The sequence below is a fragment of the Pseudorca crassidens genome, chromosome 14 (assembly GCF_039906515.1).
Source record: "Pseudorca crassidens isolate mPseCra1 chromosome 14, mPseCra1.hap1, whole genome shotgun sequence".
NCBI lineage: Eukaryota > Metazoa > Chordata > Mammalia > Artiodactyla > Delphinidae > Pseudorca > Pseudorca crassidens.
In genome coordinates, this window is record NC_090309.1 from 22,903,648 (window position 1) to 22,921,431 (window position 17,784).

Genomic DNA, 17,784 nt, shown 5'->3' on the forward strand with positions numbered 1-17,784 from the left:
AGTCAATCAACCACAAGTCACAAATTAATAATAAAATAAGCTTCATTAGTTCCAACATTTTCTCCAAGGAACAGTTTGCTAAATCATGCAAGTAGAAATAATGTCATGAGTGTGCAGGTATTAAAAAGTAAAAACTGAATCCTGATAATATACAATTTTGTGTTGCAATGGACATATCGAACATAGTATCTCTTTATTATGCAAGACTCCTTTACTCTAAGATTTATACATGGATTTTACATATTGGTTATGTGTGCAAAAAACAGCTATGACATTAAGACACCAAATATTGCTTAATTCAGCAATCTTCTCATAGTTGTCAGGCTTTGAAAAATTACAGTCAGTGCATGATCTGAGTTATTTAAATAATATCCATGTATTTTGTAGAGTTATAATAATATACATGTCTTTATACATCATGCAATATATAGTCACATCATTATGTCTATACTGATATGAAAAGCAATATGATGCAAAAACCTCATTACTCAAATTACAAGTTAATATTGGATAAGAATTTGACAAATTAAAGCTCATAGATGTTCTCAGTGCCATGATTAACTCACAGTTTGACCTAAAAGTATAGTGTAAGTAAGGATTGAATTGTTATACAGTCTAAGAAGACTCGAATTACAAGAATTTTGCTGACACTTCTATTAACAGACAAATGGCTTCCAGCCTTACAAATTTGTTCTCTGTCAAAAGCTGCATGGGTCACAGGAGTAATTCACCACATTCATATTCTACACTTTCAGTACTTAGTTTCATCACACTTCTTTGTAATGCATTGTGTTAAAAAATAAACTGAAGCACATTAAACATTTCAAGAGCTTATTTGCACATAACATCAATTCAAATCAGGCAACACCAAACCAGGAGTTGTTAGGAGTACTCCACTGGCAGGAAATAGGGGAGATATTTTTACAGAGAAGTCATGGAAGCAAAATGAGGAAATTGTTTGATTGGCTTCAAGTTTAAGGCTGCATTATTTGGGAAAGCTGGCTAGCTGTTTGTGACTGATTCTTCCCAAGTTTCTTATTCTCGAATTTGACTGCATTGATTCTGGCTTAGTTTCAGTTTGCTTACACAGGCTGTTAAGGCATCAGAGCCACCTCCTTGTTTAATAACTTTAATACCTGTAAGTTTTTAAGCATTATTTAAGTATTATTTTAATCTATCTCTTAAAATATGGGCATTATTTCCTTCAGAAAGCCAGAAATTCCTAGAAATTTGATATATATCATATTTATTTGTACTCCCATTTCTAATGTCACAAGGCTAAGCAAGTCATAATAAATGATTCATCATGGAATAACATATTCTTACCTTTTCTAGTCCATCTTGTAGTCAGTGAATTGCATTTGTAAAATATGTGGCTGGAGAGAGAATTACAGAACTTGAGAGCAAAAAGATAAATTTCTTCTAGGTGTTCTAATTTTTCCTTTAGGTCAATTGGTTGTTAAAAACAAATGTATGATGGCCATTCTGACTGGTATGAGATGATATCTCATTGTAGTTTTGATTTGCATTTCTCTAATGATTAGTGATGTTGAGCATTCTTTCATGTGTTTGTTGGCACTCTGTATATCTTCTTTGGAGAAATGTCTATTTAGGTCTTCTGCCCATTTTTGGATTGGGTTGTTTGTTTTTTTGTTATTAAGCTGCATGAGCTGCTTATAAATTTTGGAGATTAATCCTTTGTCAGTTGCTTCATTTGCAAATATTTTCTCCCATTCTGAGGGTTGTCTTTTGGTCTTCTTTATGGTTTCCTTTGCTGCGCAAAAGCTTTGAAGTTTCATTAGGTCCCATTTGTTTACTTTTGTTTTTATTTCCATTTCTCTAGGAGGTGGGTCAAAAAGGACCTTGCTGTGATTTATGTCATAGAGTGTTCCATCATCAAAAAATCTAGAAACAATAAATGCTGGAGAGGGTGTGGAGAAAAGGGAACCCTCTTACACTGTTGGTGGGAATGTAAATTGATACAGCCACTGTGGAGAACAGTATGGAGGTTCCTTAAAAAGCTACAAATAGAACTACCATATGACCCAGCAATCCCACTACTGGGCATATACCCTGAGAAAACCATAATTCAAAAAGAGTCATGTACCAAAATGTTCATTGAAGCTCTATTTACAATAGCCCAGAGATGGAAACAACCTAAGTGTCCATCATCGGATGAATGGATAAAGAAGATGTGGCACATATATACAATGGAATACTACTCAGCCATAAAAAGAGACAAGATTGAGCTATTTGTAATGAGGTGGATAGACCTAGAGTCTGTCATACAGAGTGAAGTAAGTCAGAAAGAGAGAGACAAATACCGTATGCTAACACATATATATGGAATTTAAGAAAAAAAAAACGTCATGAAAAACCTAGGGGTGAAACAGGAATAAAGACACAGACTTACTAGAGAATGGACTTGAGGCTATGGGGAGGGGGAAGAGTAAACGGTGACAAAGCGATAAAGAGGCATGGACCTATATACACTACCAAACGTAAGGTAGATAGCTAGTGGGAAGCAGCCGCATAGCACAGGGAGATCAGCTCGGGGCTTTGTGACCTCCTGGAGGGGTGGGATAGGGAGGGTGGGAGGGAGGGAGACGCAAGCGGGAAGAGATATGGGAATATATGTATATATATAACTGATTCATTTTGTTGTGAAGCTGAAACTAACATACCATTGTAAAGCAATTATACTCCAATAAAGATGTTAAAAAAAAAAAATGTATGATGGAAATTCCAGTTGCCCTTAGCCCACCAGCCTTCCATCAGTACGACCTCCATCACTCAGTTCAGTTTTTATGCGAATGATACCATTCTTTGAAGGACCTAGAAATATAGTCAGCCATTCTTCAGCGTAGTTCGGTATTCTCCATCATCCTTTTGCAGGACATCTCAGCCCACACAAAAGTGTTATCAGAACGGAAATGCCCAGAGATTACAGCTCCCACACTCTTCTTGGCTCAGAGTGAGTTTGTTGCCTAATTTAGCTCTGCAGATTAGTCACTGTCTGTACAACTTTAGTTTAGAGTAAAAGTCAAACCTGGTTAGGACTAAGACTACTTCCAAGACTGTGGGGATTTACAGTTCCTGACATTCTCAAGAGCAACTGGTCTAGAACAGCTTGCAATGAGCCAGTCCAGAGGCTGAGGGTGTGGCTACAACTCTAAGGGTTACATAGATGTTAACTGTTGTTTTCATTATGGTGATTGCTATCAACTCTGATGTATGACTATGGAGTTTATCACAAGGTGATGAAGGCTGACTTTCTGTACCCCTCCTCTGTCAGCTGTACTTCAGTTGAACCCTAGGGTCACATATCTGAATGGATGGAACAAGGCATCTTTGGGGTTCCAGCCTCTGTGTTGAGGTATAGAGCATACTATGTCTCCCCAGCCCATTTGTCCTCTGAAACAAGCTCTTACATCTCTCATGTCTCATGTCTCTTTTTATCTCATGCTGAAGTTAGGTACTTACCTCCTCAGAGTGGGGAGTCTGTTTTGCTTCCACTATAATTGAAAAGCACAACCCTCTGAAATAAAACCTCTCTTTTAAATTTAAATTCAGTTCATGATCCCCTGGAAGTATGCTTTAGCTAGCCTGTAGAAGTTTCCAAGTCCACATGTTTTAACCTATTAATACCTATTCATTTTTGCCATTACCTGTATTAAATATATTAAAATTTATAAGACTATATACAGATGTGAAAACCAAGGTCTTGAGTTTTTAAATAACTAGGCCAAAGTCATATTTTCATAACTGGTATCTGGATAACACCAGAACCCTAGACTCCTGCCAAACTGTGGCAGACCCTTGCATTTTCCTCTGTTAATTTCTAGAGACATTCGGTTTCTTTTGGAGTTTTTCATTACTGCAATGGCCAATTATAAATAGGATGTGAGAATTTTCTATTGGAAAATTATTTTAAATACAACTGTATTTTCATGGGCAGTAATTTGAAAGTAAAAACATGCAAAAAACAGTGTGTCTGTGTGTGTGTGTGCATACTCACATATATATGAGAAATCAGTGTTCCTAGTACAGAGTATTTTCTGAGGGACATGTGTTTCAGAGTACTATTTAGATACTTTTTCTTTACATTCTAATTATGTGTTAATCATTAAACCCAGAGGGTATAGGAATTGCAGTGATAAACATCTTAGTTCCTGACGCCTCCTTACTTATACACCTACAGAATGGAGAGAAATCTATTCTAAGCTGCTAAAGCATGTTCATTCTGTTCTATTGCTATTGTCACTATTAATTTCATGACTCCTGCTTTAGATGAGAGTGTCTCAGGGTCATTTGGGGACCTTGTAGCATAAACATATACCTTGCTTCCCTGAATAAATGCAATAATAACTCTGAACTTGCTGCAAACTGTTACATATAAACTCAACTTTTACATTTTTTCTCCCAATTGGGCTCTATACGCTACAAATAAAGAGAATTTACATTTGGGATATACTTAAGACATTTTTTTCAGTTTCAAGATTTTCTTTGTTTAGAAATAAAGGGTTAACTTGTGAAGTCATAAATTGATTTATAAAAGACTTTTATCTGGGCAGGTGGCAGTTTAAGATCTTATCTAATTAACTAAAAAGTTATTCTCAGACATTTTCTTTTTATTTTATGTAATACATGATATGGATGGAGGACATTTTAGGGGCTGTAGAATAGTCCAGGGTAGATCTAATGTTGTCAGAGTTTGCAAGGAAGCAAGATGACCAAATATTCCCTTGAATTTTCCTAATATTTATAACCTATTATTTGTTTGCTTTAATATAGTTATTATGTAATTAATCAGAGACTGTTAACACCTAAAGCAATCTGATGCCTCCCCTTAGAGTTGATGGGGAAAAAAATATTTAGCGAAATTTTAATACTACTAAGGTTACTTTGCTGGTTTATAGTTTAATCTGGACGATAACAGAGGCCCCCTTGGTGTTATTGCCAGTGCAATAAGATATGTTTGAGTGAAGACTTGAGCAGGTCTATTAATGTACTGGCAATGACAGTCAATAAAAAAAGAAGTACAAAGCCTATTTTCTCTTTCAAGAAAATAGTTGATAGTGAAAAATACAAAATATATACACACAGGCTTAGTTGAATATCATTAAATCTATCAGGGAAAACACTGAACATGCATTAATTAAATACAAATATATTGCTATACCTATCAATATATGGATAATGATATGGAGATATATACACTTAATACTCAAAACATCTTTAGCAATTATATACTATTATCCTATTATTTCCATTTTACAGATAAGGGACTAGAGTAGGACTGCTTAACTTACTGATACTTTAACTTATTTTTTTTTTTAATCCAGCTACACAGAGTTCTTTTTTTGCTCACTGAAACAGTACATACTCAAAAAGTACTCAATACGTAGAGAAACAGCTAATAGTGCTGCGTTGAAATGCAAATCCTTTTTACTTCAATAATCATGTTCTTGCTAATACACTGTTTTGCTTTCATTTGAAAAAACATACCAGTGTGGCAGAAACAAAAATAATATTGATTGGTGGTGTCTTTTAAAGCTTCATGAAGTAATTGATATAAAATATCTGGATGAGCTATTTCATTCAAAAGTGTCTGTATAGTACTTCACAGAGGACCATACACAAATATGAGCACACTGACTTGATAACAATGAATATAACTGTCTCATGCATGATTATAAAAATTTGTTTATGGAAGATATGATAAAACACACTTTGTAGAAGGCCAAAACCAAATCAACAACAGCGATATGATGAAAATTACCAAAATTTAGTTGCTAGGTATGTCAGGACAATGTGCAGAAAATAATAAACACTAGTACTTAATATAATTTTTACCAGCTATATAGGCATGAATTCTACTGGAAATATTACAGCAGAACTAAACATTTTATAGGTCTTTAAATGTTTTGCTATCATTATTTACTTAACTTTCAAAATATCTCTACTTTCCAAATTTATGTTATCATCCCCTTCCTTATAGAAGATAAACATGAGATACAAAGGGTAAAGAGATTTATCAGCATGGTTCAGATACAAAACGTTGTTAGATTGTAAAATACCTACTATAATCAGTCAGTATCCTGCAATGGATGTCTGATTGGATGTGATTTTGTAGTCAGGAAAGACAGTTTAAAATCATTTACAAAGTATCCCAGATCTTTCAATAATAAAGTCAGAAATTTGACTGACACCTGAAATTAACTTGTCATAATTTAGGGTGAAATCAACACCCATCTGGAGCCATCTTCTATCCTTCTGATTCATATGTATTGCAGGAAGAGAATTATAGCCATAGAGAAATTATCAAAAAGTTATAAATTCATCAATTCTTTTTTTTTCTGTGTTACCTTCACTCTTTTGGGGGTATTAGAGTAGATTTTTTTGCATGGTTGTAATCAGTAAGATGAATACCATTTCACTTTAATCATAAAAATTACTTTCATATTTATTGGGTACAAATATTTTATTGATTAATGTGTCATGTTCAATAAAATATTCTCTTTTTAGGTTTATTTTGTGACTTTTTTCATTTTCTTTCTAATAATATTGCAATGCATATGTTTGAATATTGTATTCTATTATTTTAAGACATCTTAGAATGGAAGCATTAGGTTAAAGGCTAGTAACTTTTGTTTCCATGGATCTTGATACTGCTAAGTATATGAAAAAATAATTATTCCAATTTATACTATAGATACAGGTTTTACAACATACATAAAAACATGTGCAAATATAATTTAAAATATAATATCTGATAGTCTGTATGTGGCTTAACTTGTATTTCTTTTCCTAGTAGGGATATATATTTTATACATTTTCCCATCTGACTTTCTGAATTTCTGATATCTTGTTACCCCATCTATAGTGTAAGCAGTTTAAATATCCTATGGAAACAAAGTCTTGATGTATTGTTTTCATTTTCTTAAAATTTTCATTGAAGCTAAGTTTTGCATTTTCACACAAGAATTTGTCAGCTCTTTTGGTGTGGTTTCTTATATCACCTCAAATTGTATAAAAACAACAGACTTTGGAGATAAACAAACAATAATAATTAATTGAGCCAAAGTTACACCTTGGTAATGGAACTTCCAATGAATGTTGCCACTACTCCTATAACAGACAAAATGCTCGTGTTATGTAAAAAACACAATGTCATAGCACCTGCACTGAGTTCTGTTCAAAGCTCTAATGTTAACTATTTATGAAATTTTGAAAAGGCTACTAAGCTTATCTTAACTTTAGTTTATATATTTGTATGTTCATGTCAATGTTGTCTAAACCATATACAGAGAAGTCAATTAAGTACAATATCAGTATATTATATAGCAAAAATTAAAAAAAATAAAATATATCAGAGAAATATTGCTTCATGAAAGGTATTTTTAATTCAGTAAAATATATTATTTTCTATGGATGATGGTGAAAAAAAAATATACATATATATTTGAAAGTCCCTAAACTAAATTTCCCATTCTATTGTGTTATCTAGTTCTCTATGTAATCTTCCATTCTGTTCTGCCCAATTTCCATTTAAATATATCTATAGAGTTACTAATTTCAATAACTTCCATTCTGTTTTTAGTTTTATAATTTTGATTTGATTCTCGTTTACAAGTTTCATTGAGCTACTGAAATCTCCCATCTTGTGATCTATTTTTTTAAGATAGTAACAACAATTATTTTTAAGTCTGTGTCTGATAACTCTACTGTTGAATTATCTGTGAGTCTATTTCTATTGTCTGCTTGTTTTTTCCTATTATTTAGTCAAACAAAGACAAGCATTTACCTCTTCCCAAACTATTTTCTTATTGTTTTCTATGTTGTGTTCTTCTCTGTTGTCCTTAATTTTTGCCTAGTTCACTCCTCTCATTCATTTAGTCTAAACTATGATAATTTATTTATCCCACAAATGAATAAGAGTATTTTACTTGAAAGCCCATAAAAGATTATTTTTAAAGATTCCTTTCCCAATTCTCTAATGCAAACTATCACCCATTATTCTGCTTCATAACATACTTTATAATTTACTAACATTTATCATAATCTATAAATTATATTCTCATTTTAATTTTTATTGGCTTAATGTCCAATTGCCACACGTTTTATCATGCTTTACATTATCATGTTTTACATTATCATTATCTACTCATTAATATCCTATCATAGATTATCAATATATTTTTCTCTTTTGATATGTTAGTTCACTGGTTAATAAAATAAGACAGAAATAGTCCATTTTTATGTATCTGTATTTTAGTACAATTTTTTCTGTGTCTATATTAATAATGTGAATATTATCATGATTTACACACTGAGATTAAAGGCTTTAAGTATGGACCTTAAGATTCCTAAATTCAGCCGAACACATATAATAAGATGTTATTTTTCTTTAAAATTTTAACAAGTAAGTAATTATCACTACTATCAGAAATGAGGTACTATTAAATTACGATGAGTAAACTGAAAAAGAAGAAGAGGTCATTCATTTTGAAAAAGGTGATTCAATGTTCCTCTTCAGGTTGAAACTGAATTATGTACATAATTAAAATGTGTCTTGATGAGTAAATTATTTCTAAACATTTTCAATGTGTGTCTGTGTGTGTGTGTGTGTGTGTGTGTGTGTGTGTCGGGGGGGACATGTGTCCAACATGAATACATCTGATACATTAATGAGTAAGACAAAAGTGAAATAATATAGACATATGTTGGCATTTTGCTTGGCAATGGCATGAGTGATTTCTTTGCTCAATCAGCTAATAGTTTTCAAATACTGGAAGGATATATCTCAATTTTTGTGCTATTTGTAATTAAATAGCTACAGATACAGTGTACTTTTAAGATTAATCTGTAATACTAATATTTCCTCCATCGATTTCTTAATACTAGACACTCAACAAAACAATAGATCATGCCTTAAATTTTAGCTTTTGTGGATTTCCTTTGTGTAAATACTCCTACCATGGTCGATTTAAAATTATCAAAGGGAGGTTAGTGAATTCTCTTTGAGGTAAGAAAAATTCCTATTACATCCTTAGTTCATAATGTCTCAATTTAGTAAGTGAAAATATTGTCCATCATATTAATTAATACCTCTTATTTCATATAAAGCTTAAGCATTCTCCCCCTGTTCCCCTGGAGGACCAGTTGCAGATGGGCCATCTGCTACCTAGGAAAAATGAGGACGTGAAGTCAGCTTCTCTCATTCTTGCTCACCTCCTCCCACACTTACTTATTGCTGTTTCTGACCTTCCCAGGAAACTTTTTGGTTGACTGGTACAATTGTAAAAAGGTTTTTTTTGATCTCTGGGCCTAGCAGAAGTCAAAAATATTTATCTTTCTCACGGACACATTGATAGATCCTTAATAACCTCATTAAGAGGCTATTATTCCCATGACAAGGATGACACATTTTTTTCTTCATATGTCTGGTACCATTCCAAACTTGATTGGTTTCTATTTGTTTTTTGTTTATCTGTGTGTTGTTTGGATAATGCACTTACACAGATTCATTCTGTTGTGGGTATCACCAGGATTTAAAATGGCTTGAACTTTCCCCCTCTCTCTCTCTGTCTCATAACCCACCTCTCTTTCATGGAAAACACCTGTACATATTTTTATCTAGACAAAATCTGAAAGTGAAAGCCAATCCCAACACTAAATTAACTCTTCTTTGCTCTGGCAAACCCATTTTTTATCTTCTGGATTTCTCAGACAGGAGCCAGATTCCATTCTATAGTTCTGGGCTCACTGTGGGAAAGACATATCAAGCTCTTCAAGTTGCCTGAAGAAGCCCCTTGCACTACAATTAAGCTGAGGAGATGACATGCCCTCCACCTTCTTTTGGGTGAGGGGATGTGTGTGTGTGTGTTTATGTGTGTGTGTCTTATGCATATGCACATGTGGTAATACAGGGACAGCTCTTTCCAAAGAAATCCTCCACACAATATCCTTTGTTACTCTCAGCTCTCTCTACCCTTTAATGTCCTTATAGTGTGTTCAGGAGAACTGTAACTGATTTTTGACAAGATTCTTTATAAATTCTGTGTATGGTCTAGTATTTCCTTTGGAATACACATATATTAGATCTTAGTACTTCAAACAAAATTTGAATTTTAGCTGGTTATTATGCCATAAATGTGGGTAACACCATGAGATTTTTCCAATCTACTATCAAAACTGTTCTCATGTCTTTCATTCAAACATACACATACATATATAAACATCTCAGGTACCACATATTCATTATATTAAAAAAAATAGAAGCTACAAATAAATGAAAAAATCATAAACAATGAAATGAAGTACACCCAAAATTAATTTCCCAGGAAAATCTGCTTTATTTTGTGCCCATGCACATAAAAATACGTACAGATATAGACTCCCTATAATTATTAGTACCTGTGTTCTCCGCCCCTCCTATTCTTGTTTTATACATTGTGCTCCTCATTCCCTCTCAGCAAATACAAACCATTTTAATTTCAATGGCAGTATGTGTTCTAGTTCATGAATATATTAACTTTCCTGAACTAATCCTCTATCATTGAATATTCAGGTGGGGTTTTTATTTCTATGTAAACCACAATACTATAAACAAATTATATGTGTATCATTTATGTTAGTTTCCTTAGAAAGGTATATACTTTTCATTAATCTCTTTTGGTGTTCATTTGCATTTAATAAGTATTAAGCCTTAAACCAAAGGTATACTTTCTAAAGTAGAAATTTAGGTATCAGTTAATGAGAAAAGGATTTATTTGTTCCTTGAGAAATCCTTGTAATTAAGCAATTGCCTGATATTGCTTACTTATAAATCTGAATTAAATAATATATATTATTCATATGATAACCCCCCTTACTTATTAATATTTTGGTAGACAATCTGAAATCAATGACTATTTCTAAAAATATCCATTTCCAATGATCCACAGTAATCCTACATGCTTATGTAAAATTCAGTTATGCTTCCAACACCTGCTAAATTAGGTTAGAACACTTATCTAGCAGTCTCTCTCTGTATTGTATTGGGTCATTATTCTAGATTGTTCCAAAAAATTATCTCCCAGAAGATTATGGAATAAATAAGAAAAGAAACAAAATGGAGGTAATGAGTTATACAATTATTTTAAAAGTTTAGTACAAGTTAAGGAAAGTGTGTCATTTAAAAAAAATACATATTTTGGGTATTATATCATTTTATCCCTTCTAATTCTGAGGATATTCTGCAAAAATTAGAGAAATACAACAATGATGTAGAACTCACATGCTTTTGTTTTTCTGGAATTGCCCATTATGATAACTGACTTGCATAGGAAAAACCTTGCATTAAAATGTAAATGAGGGCTTCCCTGGTGGTGCACTGGTTGGGAGTCCGCCTGCCTTCCAATGCAGGGGACACGGGTTCATGCCCTGGTCTGGGAAGGTCCCACATGACGCGGAGCGGCTGGGCCCCTGAGCCTTGGCTGCTGAGCCTGCGTGTCCGGAGCCTGTGCTCCGAGCGGGAGAGGCCAAAGCAGTGAGAGGCCCGCGTACAGCAAAAAAAAAAAAAAAAGTAAATGAGTTTTAAAGACAGTGATTGCAATAAGGATGTGAAGCAGGAATTCTCTTACCTAACGTTGTCTCTCTTAGTTACATGCACATTTGGTAGTATAGTATTTAAAGATGACTGTTTTAGGCCATAAATGTGCACTTTTGAAAGTAATGATCTAGACTCCTCAATAAATGTGCAAAACTGCAGAATATATTTTATTATCAAAAGTTGGGAATTTAAAAGTTAGACCTAAATTTTTTTAATGTAACTATCTTTAAACGTGATATTTTTCCTTGAGTATGACTTTATTCTCAAGGGAAAGGCCTCTATTAATTCCTGGCTAATGCATTAGAATTCTGCATATATGGCTAATGAGGTTCAGTTTGGGCTGTTTATACCTGTTGAGCATTCTGTCCATATGACCCATCAAGAGAGTAATGGAAATATGGACATTGAACAGGCTGAATTAAGTTATTGAATGAAAATAAACATAATTCTACTAAAAAAGACTGTTTCTCTTTTTGGTTTGCTTAAAACTCTGTAAATAGAACAAAACAACATCAACAAAAATAAAACTGAAATTATTTCTGTTGTTAAAAAACATATATCCCCTGTGATATATGTAGAAAAAAATCAGGTCAAGGAAACTTTAAAAACTACTAATTGAATAATATTTAGAGATGCAGTATTTTACTTAATATTTGAAATCACTGAATGGAACTCTTTGGCATAAACCTTTCATAACATATATTATCGGAGAAAAAAAGTGATCCTGTGCCTTTAATTTCCCTTTCTGAGAGAGGGAAGGCTGCACACCACTGACAGGCTCACTTGTTCCTGTCTTTAATGTGCAATCTGTTTTCTCCAGCGGAGGGCACTCAGTGTATCACAAACTCAAGCATTAGCACCAACAAGCTCTGAGCAACATCAGTCTCTGGAAAGCCTTCTGAATTAGACAAGGCCTGCCTCTCAGCACAGCTACAAAACACTTTAAACCTGACCAGCTAAATGGATAAACCTAGCCTGCATAGCTTTTAAACTGGGGTCTCATACAGCACAGGAGGCCTACTTGCTTGAAGAACTGAAAATCCAGAGGATGATTTGCTTTATCTGGGAATGGCAAAAGCCAGAACAATAAGGAATGCCAGGTATTCTGAAGATTTTCTTTTTCTTTTTCTTTTTTTTCCTCTCTTTTTACAGAGAAGTTGGTTACCTTCGAGATGGGCTGTAGCTCTTTTGCACAGATTGCCAATTACTGCTGATGGGTCTCTGGTGAATTACACAATGATGCTCAGAGCCTAGAGGCCCTCCCCCACCCCCCAACTGCTTCCTTCTCCCTGCCCCCCATCCCACTACGTGCTGATTTTTTTTTTTCCTATATGTATATATATATTTTTTGTCTGTCCCCTCTGGGGAAGTTTGTATGGGGCTACTAGCTGACATGTGGGATCAGAATGGTGTGAATGACAGCCGCACTGTATCATGAAGGTGGTGGTGGTTTCAACACGTGAGACCAAACAAGAAGAAAGCTGAGAGAGGGGGGAACCGTTTTGGATGACAAAGGATGGGTAAGTGAACTTTTGTTGTTTCCTTCTTAGTAAAGCTGATCCTCTTGGCTTCGTATTCTCAGTCGTGGCATTAGCTGATAAAAGACGGGAAAACAGGCAAAAAGCGGCAGCCTCGGAGTTTGCCAGTTGACTCACTATAGTTGCTATTATATTTTTAGATCATTTTCCTTTTTCTCGTTTTTTTAAACTGTAAATGCATAACATGGACTTAAACAGACTGGAGAAATATTTTTCAGACTGTCTCTTCCGAATGCGTATCCTGGCTTGGGAATTGAGCGTGAGATAAATGTTATGTTTCCTTCTATTTCTTGATAATATTAACCATGCTTGTATTTCTGGTTGCTGTCAGGAAGATTGTTAACACTTTACTGCGTGTGTGTAGGGGTGGGGTCATTACTTTATCAGAGGTCGCACAAGGGCTTGTTTTATCTTTGAAGATGTACCCTGAACACAGCTTCCAAATTTCCAGCAGTCATTTGCCAGTTTTATTTTTTCAAGTGTGACTGGCTCCCCCCCCCCCACCCCTTTTTCCTGTCTGGGAGAGCTGGAATGTATTTCAATGAGTCTGTAGCTGGCAAGAGGACAGAGAGCAAGATCGGGTTTCAAATTTAAAAAAAAAAAAAAAGAAAAAAGAAAAAAAAACTCTTAACAGTAAAAGAAGTTTTTTTTTTGTTTGTTTGTTTTGTTTTTTAAATTAGGGATTTGGCTGATTGCCTCTTGGTTAAAAACGTGAATATTTAAGATTAATAAAGAAACTGCAGCACAAGGTACTTTTTTTTCCCCTCACCGCTAAGAAATGATAAATCTACTGTTGATAGAGGAAAGAAGTCCTTTAACATGCTATGACTTGGAAATGCAGCATAAGTGCCAATAGATTGCAACTTTGCAGGTTTTCTGAAGTTAATGGAGGTTGGGGAGAAAAAAAAGTCGTGAGAAATTTGAACAGGTTGGGATGGGGGGAAATAATAGTCTGCTGTTTCTCTGCTTGTTTATCCTCCAAATTTGCAAAACCAACTGTGTTAAATATATCAGAAAAAAACTAGTGCTACCCAAGATTATTTTGTATTTTATGCAAATATTTAATAAGAATTTGATAGTCATAGCTTTGGAGTGTTCTGTGTTATTAGTAGTTAGGACACTGAGCCTGTGATCACTGAGCAGGAGAGCCTCAGTAGGAATCTCTTCCTGAACGTTGAGAGCATATATGCTTATTAACACATTGAGAGTACCTCCTGCTGTTACTAGTCTTCATACCATGCTTCACTGGCTGTTTATACTGGTCCCAGGGACATTTTTTCAGAGCTCCTATATGGTTATCTCATTATGCAATAAGGATGCAATTTCAAGCAAGGAGAACTTGGGTTACCTTGACAGTTTACTGAAGCTCCTTTGCCAAATCACAGCCTCTTTACTCAACTAAGAAAGATGTACAAGTACAGGGCTTACTAAGATACATTTTTCCCATTACCAGAAGACTTAGTACTCTTCCTTTTAGTACTGGTGTTCAGTAGAGTGACTAGCCAAACACTGATGTTATTAAATGTCGCCATTATGTGATACGATAGGCTCGGTGTTTTTCAGTGTTTGATGCACGTATGAACTCCTGAAACTCAGGAAGCTGTGCTTAGTTCTATGACACTGTGGCGATTTGGAAATCAAGGAAGAAAACATGAAACCTAAATAGCAAACATGCAACACTGAAGAAAATAAAGCTTTAAGTGTCAAATACATTGTTCTTAAATCAACTGTCCCATTACTACACTAGATGAAATGCCCCTGATATTGGTAAGCTGGTGGTGATTTACATTAATAGCTTTACAATGTGCATTTGTCTTCTTTTAATATTGTAGGTTTCCATTTAATTACGCAGCTGAGAGGCATGCGTGTAGTGCTAGTGCTACTTCCTACACTGCTGCTTGTTATGCTCACGGGGGCTCAGAAAGCTTGCCCAAAGAACTGCAGATGTGATGGCAAAATTGTGTACTGTGAGTCTCATGCTTTCACAGATATCCCTGAGAACATTTCTGGAGGATCACAAGGCTTATCATTAAGGTTCAACAGCATTCAGAAACTCAAATCCAATCAGTTTGCCAGCCTTAACCAGCTTATATGGCTTTATCTTGACCATAATTACATTAGCTCAGTGGATGAAGATGCATTTCAAGGGATCCGTAGACTGAAAGAATTAATTCTAAGCTCCAACAAAATTACCTATCTGCACAATAAAACATTTCACCCGGTTCCCAATCTCCGCAGTCTGGACCTCTCCTACAATAAGCTTCAGACATTGCAATCTGAACAATTTAAAGGCCTTCGGAAACTCATCATTTTGCACTTGAGATCTAACTCGTTAAAGACAGTGCCCATCAGAGTTTTTCAAGACTGTCGAAATCTCGACTTTCTGGATTTGGGTTATAATCGTCTTCGAAGCTTGTCCAGAAATGCTTTTGCTGGCCTGTTGAAGTTAAAAGAGCTCCACTTGGAGCACAATCAGTTTTCCAAGATCAACTTTGCTCATTTTCCACGTCTCTTCAACCTCCGCTCAATTTACTTACAATGGAACAGGATTCGCTCCATTAGCCAAGGCTTGACATGGACTTGGAGTTCCTTACACAACTTGGATTTATCAGGGAATGATATCCAAGGAATTGAGCCAGGCACATTTAAATGTTTGCCCAATTTGCAAAAATTGAATTTGGATTCCAACAAGCTTACCAACATCTCACAGGAAACTGTCAATGCGTGGATATCATTAATATCCATCACTTTGTCTGGGAATATGTGGGAATGCAGTCGGAGCATTTGTCCTCTATTTTATTGGCTTAAGAATTTTAAAGGAAATAAGGAAAGCACCATGATATGTGCAGGACCTAAGCATATCCAAGGTGAAAAGGTTAGTGATGCAGTGGAAACATATAATATTTGTTCTGAAGTCCAGGTGGTCAACACAGAAAAATCACAGCTTGTGCCCCAAACTCCCCAGAAGCCTTTAATTATTCCTAAACCGACAACCTCAAAATCTGACCCCAGCCAGTCCACTCTTGAAACACCAAGCCCTTCCCCAGGGTTTCAGATTCCTGGCACAGAGCAAGAGTATGAGCATGTTTCATTTCACAAAATTATTGCAGGGAGCGTGGCTCTCTTTCTTTCGGTGGCCATGATCCTCTTGGTAATCTATGTGTCTTGGAAACGCTACCCAGCCAGCATGAAACAACTTCAGCAACATTCTATTATGAAGAGGCGGCGGAAAAATACCAGAGAGTCTGAAAGACAAATGAATTCCCCTTTACAGGAGTATTATGTGGACTACAAGCCTACAAACTCTGAGACCATGGATATATCGGTAAATGGATCTGGGCCCTGCACATATACCATCTCTGGCTCCAGGGAATGTGAGGTATGAACCATGATCCTCCTAAAAGCGTTTCTACTGTGGGAAAGGAGAGGTAAATGTTTGAAGCTCTAGAGGTATCTCTAATCACTAGAAAGAGTAATGACCCTTTTGCTTTTGGGTTTTGCTCAGTGTGAAAGGTTACTTAATTAAATTACAACCACCAGGAAATTGACTGCTTTTTTTTTTTTTCCTTAAATGGTTGAAACTTGAAGGAAGTTCATTCAAGGATGATATTAAGTTGGAATAAAGCACTATGTTAAAACATCTGTTTTTCAACAGTTTGTATACAGGGGTTGGACTTACAAACACACATACACACAAAACTCTTTTCATCCTAAAATTTATGTCTGGTTCTTGTTGTTTGACTTTTGTAATCAAGTAAAGAAGGAGGGGCCAGCTTAATTTAAAAACAAAGTGACTTTACCAAAATTCCAGGAGGTAATGAAGATTTAAACCAAAGAGCAATTTACCCAAGGGTTGATTTTGTTGTACATTTTTTAGTTTTAATTAAAGCATGCAGCAGGGATCTCATAGGGATAACTGTTTCTGTGTTACTTGCCATTTAGTTATTATACCAGCATAGAGAATGTCAGGCCTATTGTGTAATTGTATTAAGGCGTTTAAAGATGTGTTTTTTTCCTCCATTCCTTCCTTCCTACCTTCCTGCCTTCCTTCCCTTATTTCTCCCTTCCTTTCTTTCTTTTCTTCCTTCCTCCTTTACTTTCCTTTTTACTTTTTGTCTTTTTATTACTGGACATAGATCACTTTTCAAAAGTTTTCTTAAGTGCTGGCTTTATGTATGTAATCAGAATGAAACTTAAATTCTACATTTTGGCTTTGTCCCTGGTAACTAAAATCAGGTCATGATGTTGTGGATGATTTAGCAATAACATAATGACAAACATAACAGGGACTGTTTGTCAGTGTTGCTGTCATCCCCAAAGACATAATGTGTATTCTTGTTAAACTAATCCAAAACTAAATGATGCAAATAGTTATAAATAAAAAGAGAGAGATTTGGGTTCTGAGTATTTTCCCTTTCTGTAACAATCACCTCAAATGAAGGCATTTCATGTTATACTATTTTCATTTTCATGAGAATAAGTTTGGATCAGTGTCTGATTATTTAATTTTAAAGGTCATATATAGGAATGTGTTTATGAGTAGGAAAATGGTCACAGATTTCCAACTTGTTAATAAGTAATACTGGATGCAAATTATTCTTTACTTGGTAAAGTTGATCAAAAAGTGCAAAGACTGTGACTGCCTAGGCC

At 34.9% G+C, this 17,784-nt stretch overlaps 1 protein-coding gene across 3 annotated transcripts in view; it reads left to right on the forward strand.

Moving 5' to 3' along the window:
• The first annotated feature begins 12,411 nt into the window (after positions 1–12,411).
• Positions 12,412–17,784, forward strand: part of LRRTM4 (leucine rich repeat transmembrane neuronal 4) — an 848,801-nt gene continuing 843,428 nt past the window's right edge. For 2 of the 3 annotated variants that reach the window (XM_067704545.1, XM_067704548.1), the window contains exons 1-2: positions 12,412–13,116; positions 14,967–16,513. In XM_067704545.1, the coding sequence (XP_067560646.1) occupies positions 13,113–13,116; positions 14,967–16,513 (1,551 nt within the window). In that variant the 5' untranslated portion in view covers positions 12,412–13,112. The remainder of the gene's footprint in view (positions 13,117–14,966; positions 16,514–17,784) is intronic. The other variant, XM_067704546.1, reaches the window with a different exon arrangement.